This window comes from Saccoglossus kowalevskii, chromosome 16 (assembly GCF_978046115.1).
Source record: "Saccoglossus kowalevskii chromosome 16, keSacKowa6.1, whole genome shotgun sequence".
Lineage (NCBI taxonomy): Eukaryota > Metazoa > Hemichordata > Enteropneusta > Harrimaniidae > Saccoglossus > Saccoglossus kowalevskii.
This window is the reverse complement of record NC_140656.1, coordinates 32,321,052-32,335,165: the sequence shown is the minus strand read 5'-3', so window position 1 is coordinate 32,335,165 and position 14,114 is coordinate 32,321,052. Positions and strand designations below refer to the sequence as shown.

At 32.2% G+C, this 14,114-nt stretch overlaps 1 protein-coding gene across 1 annotated transcript in view; it reads left to right on the top strand.

The window, feature by feature from the left end:
* Positions 1-14,114, top strand: part of LOC102801852 (calcium/calmodulin-dependent protein kinase kinase 1-like) — a 47,950-nt gene that overhangs the window by 32,617 nt on the left and 1,219 nt on the right. Inside the window, exons 4-10 of the mRNA XM_085490996.1 lie at positions 245-300; positions 3,447-3,605; positions 4,183-4,271; positions 4,990-5,063; positions 10,646-10,825; positions 12,256-12,329; positions 13,594-13,681. Coding sequence (XP_085347122.1) covers positions 245-300; positions 3,447-3,605; positions 4,183-4,271; positions 4,990-5,063; positions 10,646-10,825; positions 12,256-12,329; positions 13,594-13,681 — 720 coding nt within the window. The remainder of the gene's footprint in view (positions 1-244; positions 301-3,446; positions 3,606-4,182; positions 4,272-4,989; positions 5,064-10,645; positions 10,826-12,255; positions 12,330-13,593; positions 13,682-14,114) is intronic.

The window sequence follows — 14,114 nt, the reverse complement described above, 5'->3', positions numbered from 1 at the left end:
CGAAATAGCTGTTGTTATATTTTCCATTAAAATACTTGATTATATTTGCAATGTGAGATGAAAGGAAACGTGCGAACATGAACGTTCTATGTATAATAACAGTATTTGTAAAAATGTATCACTGTGCATTTTATATATAAATTTAACTCTTATGTTGTTGCCATGGTGACAAACACAGCATTCGTGACAATCCTAGTTGCATACCAGTCAGAATAATGTGTCTATACATTGTATGTGTCTCCAGGCAATGAAAATACTGTCAAAAAAGAAGTTGATTAGAAAAGGTGGATTTTCGAGTAAGTATAATTTTTTGATTAATTCACGTCACCTCGTAACATTTTCATTTTTGACTTGTTACTCTGCACATAGGGGCATATTGCAAGTTTTCCCTATTAATGCCAAGAAAAATGGTATGCTCCCCCTTTTTTTTGGTTATTGTTGTGAAATTCGTTTTTGTCATTAACAAAAAAAGAACACACATATTTCCCATTTGTGAATGCTGACCGAAATCTTATTTTGAGGATATGTATTTTTGTAGTTGTGGACTGCAAATATAATTTCCCAGTTTTTAAAAACAATTGTATTCAAGATTGCAATTTAAATACCCTAGGCTTATCTTATCTCAGTGTACGTAAATAGACTCAATACAACCAGCATTCCTTATCTCAATCTTTACAACCTGCAAAGATGCAACTTCAAAAAGTCATTCCGACAGTGACCAATCACTTGTTTGGGTAACAAATTCAATCTTACTCCCAATATTACTTTAAACCATAATTTCTATCGCTAAAACTGTTTGTGATTTGATCATTTTAAGGTTTATGTGAGAATGAAATTTTGCAGAAATCACTCATTTTTTAAAAAGTGAACATTTGTCATCCTTGCCAAAAAATAATCACGAATCATATTTTCCATAGTTTTTCAATATTTTTTCTGTTTGCTTCTAAATTAATTACAAAATAATGATATATAATTATGTAAGCATTCAGGCAGTACGAATCGTTTCGACTTCCACTGTACGTTGTTGATATGCATACTATACGATATTCTCATATTACTGACAAATAGTAGTTGTGTGACTAACTAGTGACAACATAAAAACAATTCATTATTTGACATTTTTTTAACACAATATTAATATTAGAAGGTGACCGATTGGCTTTTATTTAATCTACAATTTAAAATGATATTAATTTTGTGTATGAACAAAACATTGCTTTTTTTTTTTAATGAGACCTTAACTTAACTATTCTTTGAATATTTGATGTCTGCTCAGTATCATACTATTCTCATTCTCGTTCATTAAGCAAACACAAAAAGGAAATTGGTAAAATACAATTAAAATAAAACTTAATTAAATTTTGAAATCCTGAATAAAATAGTCATGGTTATTTTGTCTGTTGTAGGCAATAGGAGTAGAATAACATCCTTATTAGATTATGTGAATTCAGAGTTCCCTTTGGCTATATTACTTAATATGTATTGGATTTCTAAATTGTCGTTCATAGTTCAAAGTGTTCATGGATACAGGTCAGCAGTGGATCTAAGCTGCCTGAACTCAACAAGTGACTGCTCTTTGATATTTATCGCTGTTAAATTAAGAATAATTTGTTAAATTTATTGTTAGCTATTAAAATAGTCAAGTGGCTATTTCTCCATGTATTAGCTATAACAATATTCAAGTGGCTATTTCTCCATGCATTAGCTATTAATTTAAAATAGGCAAATGGCTATTTCTCCATGTATTAGCTATTAAAATAGTCAAGTGGCTATTTCTCTATGCATTAGCTATTAAAATAGTCAAGTGGCTATTTCTCTATGCATTAGCTATTAAAATAGTCAAGTGGCTATTTCTCTATGCATTAGCTATTAAAATAGTCAAATGGCTATTTCTCTATGCATTAGCTATTAAAATAGTCGAGTGGCTATTTCTCTATGTATTAGCTATTAAAATAGTCAAGTGGCTATTTCTCTATGCATTAGCTATTAAAATAGTCAAGTGGCTATTTCTCTATGCATTAGCTATTAAAATAGTCAAGTGGCTATTTCTCCATGTATTAGCTATTAAAATAGTCAAGTGGATATTTCTCCATGCATTAGCTATTAAAATAGTCAAGTGGCTATTTCTCCATGTATTAGCTATTAAAATAGTCAAGTGGCTATTTCTCTATGCATTAGCTATTAAAATAGTCAAGTGGCTATTTCTCTATGCATTAGCTATTAAAATAGTCAAGTGGCTATTTCTCCATGTATTAGCTATTAAAATAGTCAAGTGGCTATTTCTCCATGTATTAGCTATTAAAATAGTCAAGTGGCTATTTCTCCATGTATTAGCTATTAAAATAGTCAAGTGGCTATTTCTCTATGCATTAGCTATTAATTAAAATAGTCAAGTGGCTATTTCTCCATGCATTAGCTATTAAAATAGTCAAGTGGCTATTTCTCCATGCATTAGCTATTAATTTAAAAAAGTCAAGTGGCTATTTCTCAGTTTGGTCTTTGTAAATTTTACCCAGTGATGGTCAGTTTGGTCTTTATCAATTTTACTAAATTTTGGCAATACAGTTAAATGCATCAACGCCTACCAAGATTCTATACTCTATTAGTGTTGCACTTATGTAAATGAGGTGTGTCTATGGCCAACATAAGTCAAATTTATTGATGAAATAAACGCAATTTTTGCATGACTTGTGTGCATCAGGAGATGTGCTTCTGAGTAAATATGGTATATCAGATGTTTTTCCCCAAGTATGTTATCACTTTATTCATCGGTTCAAATCAATTAAATCAAGATTTGTGAGAATAGTAAACTATCTGCCGTTTATATTGTGTTGCTTATCTGTTTGAGTAGGAAGCTAATTGGTAGTCTTCACATCTCCCGACATTTTACAGCCGCACACAGTCGATAATTGCCTTCTTATATTGCCCATATTGAATTAATGTCTTATTAGGATAGGCCAGTGCTTCAACTGCTTCCTCAATAAATATACAGCATTTCCATTTTATCACGACAAAAGTTTATTTCAGGTTTCTTGAATACTTATGTTTATCAATTGTATATATTGGCATAAATTTATTAAAAACTGAAATAAGTATCAGCCATTAACCTTTCCACAATACAATATTTTCTTTCATCTGGTAGTTAAACAAATAATTTTGAAATGTGACAGCGCCCTCACAGTTCATATATAACAACTCTTCTGATCAGTACCTTTACATGTAATTAGTATTAAAATATTGAAGTCAATATTTTAGATTTTGACATACTTGATTATTTCAGAACACAATGCTGCTAAAAATCAGTTAATAAGAATAGTATATTACAGCCTTTGCAGGCAGTGTGCAAAACTAGATTCTATCAATTCTCTCATTCTGTACACAGCCATTAAAAACTAAAAGTAATGTACTCTCTCATTTCACAAATTTACAGAGCCACCTCCTGCCAGGAATGGCAAGCCAGTACCAAAGACGCCATTAGAAAGAGTCTATAGAGAAATAGCAATACTCAAGAAGTTAGATCATCCTAATGTTGTACATTTGGTGGAAGTCTTAGATGACCCCAATGAAGATAACCTGTATATGGTATTTGAATTGGTCCCAAATGGGTATGTGACAAACTGGGTCAAAGGGTGACTTTTTAGCTCGGCTATTAACTTTGTCTTCTGTCAGCATCCATGTCAACTTTTTACTTTGATTTCTTCTTGAAAACTACAAGCCTGATTGCTTTGATACAAATGTACTTGGTGTACATGCACTTTGGGTTGACCTCTCTTAGATTCATTTCGTGATGATGTCTTCAATTCTCTAATTTTGATGAATATTTTTGTCATTTTTGGTAAAAAGTGATATTTGCTTTAATATTATACATACATGTATAGGTACCCCAGGTGGACCTCTCTCTGATTTTTTTATTTTGTAATGATATCCTCAATTCTCTAATGAAATGTGCATTGCTAGCAGCAGAGCTATCTCAGCCGAGAGTCTGCTTGTTCACAGTGTGCAAACATGAAAAAATCTAACCCTTTTGTAATTACTTTATATTTTACTTCTTTTCCATGTTCACTGTTTAGCTTCTGGTTATATTCATTCTCGTGCCATGGGATTTATTCATTCATTTTTGGCAATCCACAGTTGGCAATGTAGAGGGATGTCATTGAATTTTTATTAAATGTTTTGTTACAGTCCTGTGATCGACGTGCCAACAGAAAACCCTTTTAGTGAAGACCAATCACGAATATATCTCCATGATGCTATACTAGGAATTGAATATTGTAAGTATTTGTGTAGTGTGCTGATATTTGCTATCCATGTATACTTTCATCAAAACCACTGTCCACACATATAACCTAGGAACGATACAATAGTGTTTTCTTCACATCATGGAGGTTGTGGCTTTGATTCCTTTAGCTGACTACTTGCTTAGCTGTATATAATATATTTGTTTGTAACAGTTGCTTCCAGGTCTGTAATTACAACAGGATTCTTTGCATGATGATTTAAGTAATAAATATGGTCTTTAAACTTCTGACCAATCACATAACAGAACTTTTGATCATTGTGTACATACACGGCCAAGAAACTAAAAGTTTACTCTCATTCTATAATTTCACAGAGCCACTTCTGCCAAGAACGTATTAACACCTTCAGCTCATAATTGTTTCTGTAATAGATTATCAAAATTTGTTGCCAATGAGAAATTATGTCTATTATATATCTGGTCCAAAATCTAAACAAAAACATAAAATGTGTGAAATGTTGCACATATCAACAAATTTTGGCAGGAAAAATTGTGGTGCTCTGAGGGTAAAACTATTTGTTATTGTTTACACAGAATTTGAACATGAATTGTACCATAAATGGGTCAGGTTTTATCAGTATTTCTAGAAAGTTTCATAAATATATGTACTATCAATAAAAAATGTAAAATGCTCAGTTCATTTCTTGTTTGAGTAAGATAAATGTAACTTATATTCAACTTTTACTTCTTAGTACATTATCAAAAAATAATTCATCGAGATATCAAGCCATCTAATCTACTGCTGGGCAACGATGGACATATAAAGGTAACACTTTCATGCATGTTTTTGGTCAGTTTTTGATTTACAAAATCAGTGCATGCCATGTTTTTATTTTAACACAGTGTTTAGATTGTAAACATATGCAGTGTTTAGATTGTAAACACACACAGTGTAGATTGTAAACACATGCAGTGTTTAGATTGTAAACACAGTGTTTAGATTGTAAACACAGTGTTTAGATTGTAAAACATGCAGTGCTTAGATTGTAAACACAGTGTTTAGATTGTAAACACACATTGTTTAGATTGTAAACACACAGTGTTTAGATTGTAAACACACGCAGTGTTTAGATTGTAAACACACAGTGTTTAGATTGTAAACACAGTGTTTAGATTGTAAACTCACAGTGTTTAGATTGTAAACACACAGTGTTTAGATTGTAAACACATGCAGTGTTTAGATTGTAAACACACAGTGTAGATTGTAAACACACACAGTGTAGATTGTAAACACACACAGTGTAGATTGTAAACACACACAGTGTTTAAATTGTAAACACAGTGTTTAAATTGTAAACACACACAGTGTTTAAATTGTAAACACACAGTGTTTAAATTGTAAACACACAGTGTTTAGATTGTAAACACATGCAGTGTTTAGATTGTAAACACATGCAGTGTTTAGATTGTAAACACACATAAATACAATTTGGAATAATTTCAGAAAATCTTTTTTTGCATTTTAGAAGGTTCCCATATTTAACATTGTACATTACATTATATTTAAGTTTAATTACTTTTTCTTTCCTGGATAGGACTAGATGAAAATACAATTATATTGACCTGATATTTTTGTTATTAGCTCATATATTGGTTGATTTTTTTTTATTGACAATATATTGCCCTGCCAATATTTTTATTGGCCTGTAAAATTTTCATTTTCCTTTTGGAAAAGAAATAATATAGGCCAATAAATCAGTGTTTGGTTTTAAATGTAGACCAACCTTTGGAAATAAAAGTGTTTTATCACGTTTAATATAAAAATTATTGAGACCTATAGTACTTAATATTAAGCATGGCTAAAGTTAAACTCCTATCAAGTGTGAATCAAATTATTACAACTGGTTTAGCATTTACACTGCTTACTGTCAAGAGAATATTATTAACGTACACGTATCAGTGATTACATGCAAGTCTATAGACCTAACACTTTATCAAGGCTGAGGTTAGTATGTAGTGAGATTTATTGCCATGTGCCAAGTGAATTTATATGTAAACATTAGGCACATGTGCTATAAGCTCTACTGAGAACACAAGTGATGTTTAAAGTTGGAGAAAATTAGAACCTTCTGAATAGAATGGATTTTCCATTATTAATTCAGAATTTGTTTTAATGTGAAAGCTCAGAAATGATTAATTGCATTAATATCTATGTAAATTACATTTTTCACATGCATCAACTTTCATGAATCATCTTGGCTAATTTGTTTTGCCTCTAATCTTTTAAATGTTACTTTCTCCTGCTGGACAATCAATCAGGAAAAAAACAAAGTTTAGATCAATCAAGTTGTTCACATTGAATACATTAGGATATACTTACAGAACTATTTTTTCAAGAATCCTGAGTAAAAATGGAATCCCACAAAATCATGTGGAGTCAGCTTGTTGACTACTAGGAAGGTTCGTCTTCAAGAAAAAATAAAATTGTATTTAAAGTTAGGCACAAACAAAAATGTGGCTCCTGATTTCTTTTATATTTACTTATTTTGTTTATAAAATGTCAACTTCATTTATCAAATTACAAAATCTATAAAAATCTTTTCAAAATCACTATATCACTATATCACTGTATGATTATCAGTTAAATATTACTAGTTGCCTTACAGCAAATCATTGACATTAAACCGACATTGATACTGAATTGACATTGATACTGAATTGATATTGACATTGATACTGAATTGACATTGACACTGAATTGACATTGACACTGAATTGACATTGATACTAAATTGACATTGACACTGAATTGACATTGATACTGAATTGACATTGACACTGAATTGACATTGATACTGAATTGACATTGACATTGATACTGAATTGACATTGACACAGAATTGACATTGATACTGAATTGACATTGACACTGAATTGATATTGAATTGATATTGACACTGAATTGACATTGATACTGAATTGACATTGATATTGATACTGAATTGACATTGGCACTGAATTGATATTGATACTGAAACTGAATTGACATTGACACTGAATTGACATTGACACTGAATTGACATTGACACTGAATTGACATTGATAGTGTTAATGAATTGACACTGAATTGACATTGACACTGACACTGGATTGACATTGACACTGACACTGAATTGATATTGACACTGAATTGACATCGACACTGAATTGACATTGACACTGAATTGACATTGACACTGAATTGACATTGATACTGAATTGACATTGATACTGAATTGATATTGACATTGACACTGAATTGACATAGACACTGAATTGACATTGACACTGAATTGACACTGAATTGACATTGACACTGAATTGACATTGATAGTGTTACTGAATTGACATTGATACTGAATTGACATTGATACTGAATTGATATTGACATTGACATTGAATTGACATTGACAGTGAATTGACATTGACACTGAATTGTCACTGAATTGACATTGACACTGAATTGACATTGATAGTGTTACTGAATTGACACTGAATTGACACTGACACTGAATTGACACTGAATTGACATTGACACTGAATTGATATTGAATTGATATTGACACTGAATTGAAATTGACATTGACACTGAATTGACACTGACACTGAATTGACACTGACACTGAATTGACATTGATACTGAATTGACATTGGCACTGAATTGAAATTTATACTGAATTGATATTGACACTGAATTGACATTGACATTGACACTGAATTGACATTGACACTGAATTGACATTGATAGTGTTACTGAATTGACACTGAATTGACATTGACACTGAATTGACATTGATAGTGTTACTGAATTGATACTGAATTGATATTGACACTGAATTGGCATTGACACTGAATTGGCATTGACACTGAATTGACATTGACACTGAATTGACATTGATAGTGTTACTGAATTGACACTGAATTGACATTGACACTGAATTGACTTTGTCACTGACACTGGATTGACATTGACACTGACACTGAATTGACATTGACACTGAATTGACATTGACACTGAATTGACATTGATGCTGAATTGACATTGACACCGAATTGACATTGATGCTGAATTGACATTGATACTGAATTGACATTGATATTGATACTGAATTGACATTGACACTGAATTGACATTGATACTGAATTGACATTGACACTGAATTGACATTGACACTGAATTGTCATTGACACTGAATTGTCATTGACACTGAATTGACATTGATACTGACACACTGAATTGACATTGACATTGACACTGGATTGACATTGACACTGAATTGACATTGATACTGAATTGATATTGACATTGACACTGAATTGACATTGACACTGAATTGACATTGACACTGAATTGACATTGACACTGAATTGACATTGATAGTGTTACTGAATTGACACTGAATTGACACTGACACTGAATTGACATTGACACTGAATTGACATTGATAGTGTTACTGAATTGATACTGAATTGATATTGACACTGAATTGGCATTGACACTGAATTGACATTGATAGTGTTACTGAATTGACACTGAATTGACATTGACACTGAATTGACACTGACACTGGATTGACATTGACACTGACACTGAATTGACATTGACACTGAATTGACATTGACACTGAATTGACATTGATGCTGAATTGACATTGACACCGAATTGACATTGATGCTGAATTGACATTGATACTGAATTGACATTGATATTGATACTGAACTGACATTGACACTGAATTGACATTGATACTGAATTGACATTGATAGTGTTACTGAATTGACACTGAATTGATATTGACACTGAATTGGCATTGACACTGAATTGACATTGATAGTCTTACTGAATTGACACTGAATTGACACTGAATTGACATTGACACTGACACTGGATTGACATTGACACTGACACTGAATTGACATTGACACTGAATTGACATTGACACTGAATTGACATTGACACTGAATTGACATTGACACCGAATTGACATTGACACCGAATTGACATTGACACCGAATTGACATTGATGCTGAATTGACATTGATATTGATACTGAATTGACATTGACACTGAATTGACATTGATACTGAATTGACATTAACACTGAATTGACATTGACACTGAATTGATATTGACACTGAATTGACATTGACACTGAATTGACATTGACACTGAATTGACATTGACACTGACACTGGATTGACACTGACACTGACACTGGATTGACATTGACACTGACACTGACACTGAATTGACATTGACACTGAATTGACATTGATACTGAATTGACATTGATACTGAATTGACATTGACACTGAATTGACATTGACACTGAATTGACATTGACACTGAATTGACATTGACACTGAATTGACATTGATACTGAATTGACATTGATACTGAATTGACATTGACACTGAATTGACATTGACACTGAATTGACATTGATACTGAATTGACATTGACACTGAATTGACACTGACACTGAATTGACATTGACACTGAATTGACATTGATACTGAATTGACATTGATACTGAATTGACATTGACACTGAATTGACATTGACACTGAATTGACATTGATACTGAATTGACATTGATACTGAATTGACATTGACACTGAATTGACATTGACACTGAATTGACATTGACACTGAATTGACATTGACACCGAATTGACATTGACACCGAATTGACATTGACACCGAATTGACATTGATGCTGAATTGACATTGATATTGATACTGAATTGACATTGACACTGAATTGACATTGATACTGAATTGACATTAACACTGAATTGACATTGACACTGAATTGATATTGACACTGAATTGACATTGACACTGAATTGACATTGACACTGAATTGACATTGACACTGACACTGGATTGACATTGACACTGACACTGGATTGACATTGACACTGACACTGACACTGAATTGACATTGACACTGAATTGACATTGATACTGAATTGACATTGATACTGAATTGACATTGACACTGAATTGACATTGACACTGAATTGACATTGACACTGAATTGACATTGACACTGAATTGACATACAGAATTGACATTGACACTGAATTGACATTGATACTGAAGCAAAGCATATACAAGCAACAGCAATTTCTTTCCTTTCTTGCATAATATTATAAATGTATTTCTAGTTAGATGGCATATTGCTATGCATTTACTCATTTTGGCTACCAGGGATACATGGATTAAAAATATGAAAATTGTTTTTTTGGAAATGCAGTTAACACTCTTTTAACACGTATGTCCTCCTATGGAAAAGTTGGGGAGACACTTTTAAATAATAGTGAACAGTTTCCACAAATCTTGAAATGATAATTTTTTTACAGATTGCAGATTTTGGCGTGAGTGATGAGTTTGATGGCGTTGATGCATTGTTGTCAAATACGGCCGGTACCCCTGCATTTATGCCTCCTGAAACCCTACAGGATCACTCAAATAAATACCATGGTAAACCATTAGATATATGGTCACTAGGAGTAACCCTGTATTGCTTCATCTATGGTCGTGTGAGTATTCTCTATTTATATCAGAAGTGCTAATTCAGACATGGAACTCATCTCAGCTACATTCGTACATCCCATTCGGAAGCAGTCCGAAAACGGGGACTTATGTTTTGACCTCCGTGTGTGCGTCTGTCTGGACCTGTATCTTAGAAATGCCTGGACCAATCACAATCAAACTTCACACATACATCATACATGATATTATACATATGCACATCATTTTGTTTCACGATCTGATTCAAGATGGCCGAATGGCGGCCATTTTTGTGCTAAAAAGTCCTAAAAATCAAGCATTTCTCGGTTGTTCACAGATGGATTTTGTTCAACCTTGGTATATACATTAGACATTATTGGACCTTGATGCAAATAATTTTGTTTTTCAGATAAGATTCAAAATGGCGGCCATTTTGTTTTAATGAATGTGGTTCTCGTGCCATATGTGACTTGCTTTCACTGATTATGTTCAAATTTTTAATATTCATTATATATTATGTCATAGATAGACAGATATATTGGTTTGACGATCCTATTCAAAATGGCCGAATGGTGGTTATTTTTGTGGTAAAAAATTATCAAATACCAAGCATTTCTGGCATTTATGGATGGATTTCATTCAAACTTGGTACATACATTACATACATACATACAATGGGGACTATGCCATGCATGGCTTGTTATCTTATATTTTAGGACAAGCCCATATAAAAAGATTTATTTTTTTAAGAAAAAAATATAATAATATTAGCATACAAATAAAATCAAATGAACTATTCTTTTTTATGTTTATCATGTTGTAAATAACTTTATGTAGTCACACATTTTAGGGTTTTCATATAACCGCACAGTTTGATGTTTTTATGACATTTGTATCAAAACAATTTAGTGAAAGCCGCCAACACTTGTATGACCCTGGAAAATTTTACACTGATACAATATTTTGAAGTTTTCTGGCGATATCTTTTTAAAAAGCTCCTTCTAATTGTATTGTGTCTATTTTCCAAAACAAGTTGGTTTTCGCTTGAAATCAAAATAAATATAAGATTTAGGTGTTCATAGAGGCTAGAGGTACCATTCATGGCCACCCTGCACTTTGATATGAATTGTAATTGTGGTGTGAAACCTAAAATGTCATTTGTTTGGACAATTGGGATTAAACTTCATAAACGACATAATGTACATACATGTATACATATAATATAATATAATATAATATAATATAATATAATATAATATAATATAATATAATATAATATAATATAATATAATATAATATAATATAATATAATATAATATAATATAATATAATATAATATAAGCATTTTGAAACAAGCTTACAATAATGTTGTTAAGATTTCAATACTTTGTTTTAAATGTAATTTTTTCCCACACATTCAAGCAATGTGTTATTAATACACTTTCTTATTCTATCACAGGTACCATTCACAGATAATTTTATTCTGGCTCTACATCAGAAGATAAAAACACAACCAGTAGAGTTCCCACCAGAGTAAGTTTTGTGGATACATGTATAATCTTCTTTATTTGGTTTTCTCAGACACATGATTTATGTCTCATTAATTCATATTTGTCAGCTGAGGTATGTTTCATCTTTAATGGCTGTTTATTTTGGCTTTTGTAGCTGTACTTTTCAGCTTTCATGGCTGTAAATTTCGGCTTTTGTGGCTGTACTTTTCAGCTTTCGTGGCTGTACGTTTCAGCTTTTGTAGCTGTACTTTTCAGCTTTCGTGGCTGTACGTTTCAGCTTTTGTGGCTGTTAGTTTCGAGTTTTTGTGGCTGTACATTTTGGGTTTTGTGGCTGTACATTCCACTTATTGTAGCTATCTCTATCAGCTTTCATGGCTATATGTTTTCTGATTGTAATGGTATTATGGCAATAGTACCGTACTATCACTGCGTCAAGCAATAAAGTAGAATCCATTAGCGCTTACTATAAGCTGTCTTGCTTAAGTTTCAGAATATGCACATGCACTTTGATTGTTTGGTGAGAAGCAGCAAGATAAAAAATGGTGTTGTTTGCTGCTTCATTTTTAAATAGATGTATGTGTTAATAAAACAACTGACTTGCAACATTGTCACAACACATTGCAAGCTAGTTTTTACTCAAGTCATGTGAGACCAACCAACATGTTGTTGTGAAAAACAGTTCTCTTCTAGTAAATGCATTGTTGAGAACAAAGAAATAATTTCTGTTTGGAACTGAGAAAGAGTATTTTGAACAAAATATTTTTGCTATCAAAGATTAATGAATTGCTATAACAAAAGCAATGAAACTAATATTACTAAATAAATATACATTGTAATAGTCATAAACAAATGAAGACTAGTAGATTGGGTTCTGTTTGTCATTTTAATCAGTTTGTCCAAACCATTTTTCAAAGTTCAAGATCGTTCAAAGTTCATTTGACACAAAGTTCAAAATATCCAAATTATCCAGGAGTCTGTCTTTCAAAGTGGGGGAGTCGTCACCTGAGCATGCGTCAGATGGCCAAACGTGTCAATGTTTACAAACAAGCGTCTACCCATGAGCCTTTGTGTTTTAGCGTGTGTTGTTATCGTCGCTTGGAACTCAATTCCTGTTCGTGCACAGGTGACGACCCTTCTACTTTAAGTACCGGTAGTCTCTGATTGAACACATTCATGATCCCTATATGGATGTGTAGGAGCATGTGTCCAGTCATGTTGTTAGTGGATAAAGTTGATTGTCAGTGGTGATAACAAATGTTCCTCATGAATGTTTTAATTTTTTTTAGGAGAGCTATTAGCGATTCTCTTAAAGATCTTCTTTCCAGAATGTTGGAAAAAGACCCAGTAAAGAGGATATCACTTCCTGAGATTAAGGTGAATACGTCTGTTTATTTACAGTTACAATGGAATACAAGACTGGCTGCTTTGAATGAATTGCTCGATGGAATTGCATATTTAAGCATGTTCTGTTCTGGTATTAAGCTATTTTTAAATTAATAGTTATGTTCAGGGTGGACAATATTTGAGTCCAATATTAAATTATTAAATATACACTGACATCTTGGATATCAAAATTAGTTCACAAGAGTAGTTGACAAGCTTGACTATTGATGTGTAAGGCAATTAATATTATTCAAAAAGCTTCCCTGCCACACCACAATCGAAAATTCAGGAGTGAACTACTGGAGCCATAATTGGCTTTGTTAATTAATTCATTAACACGATACTTCAATTTTAACGAGTTACAAATATCAATACTTAGACACCTCTACCTATTGACAAATCTAATTATGATCAATTACTAATG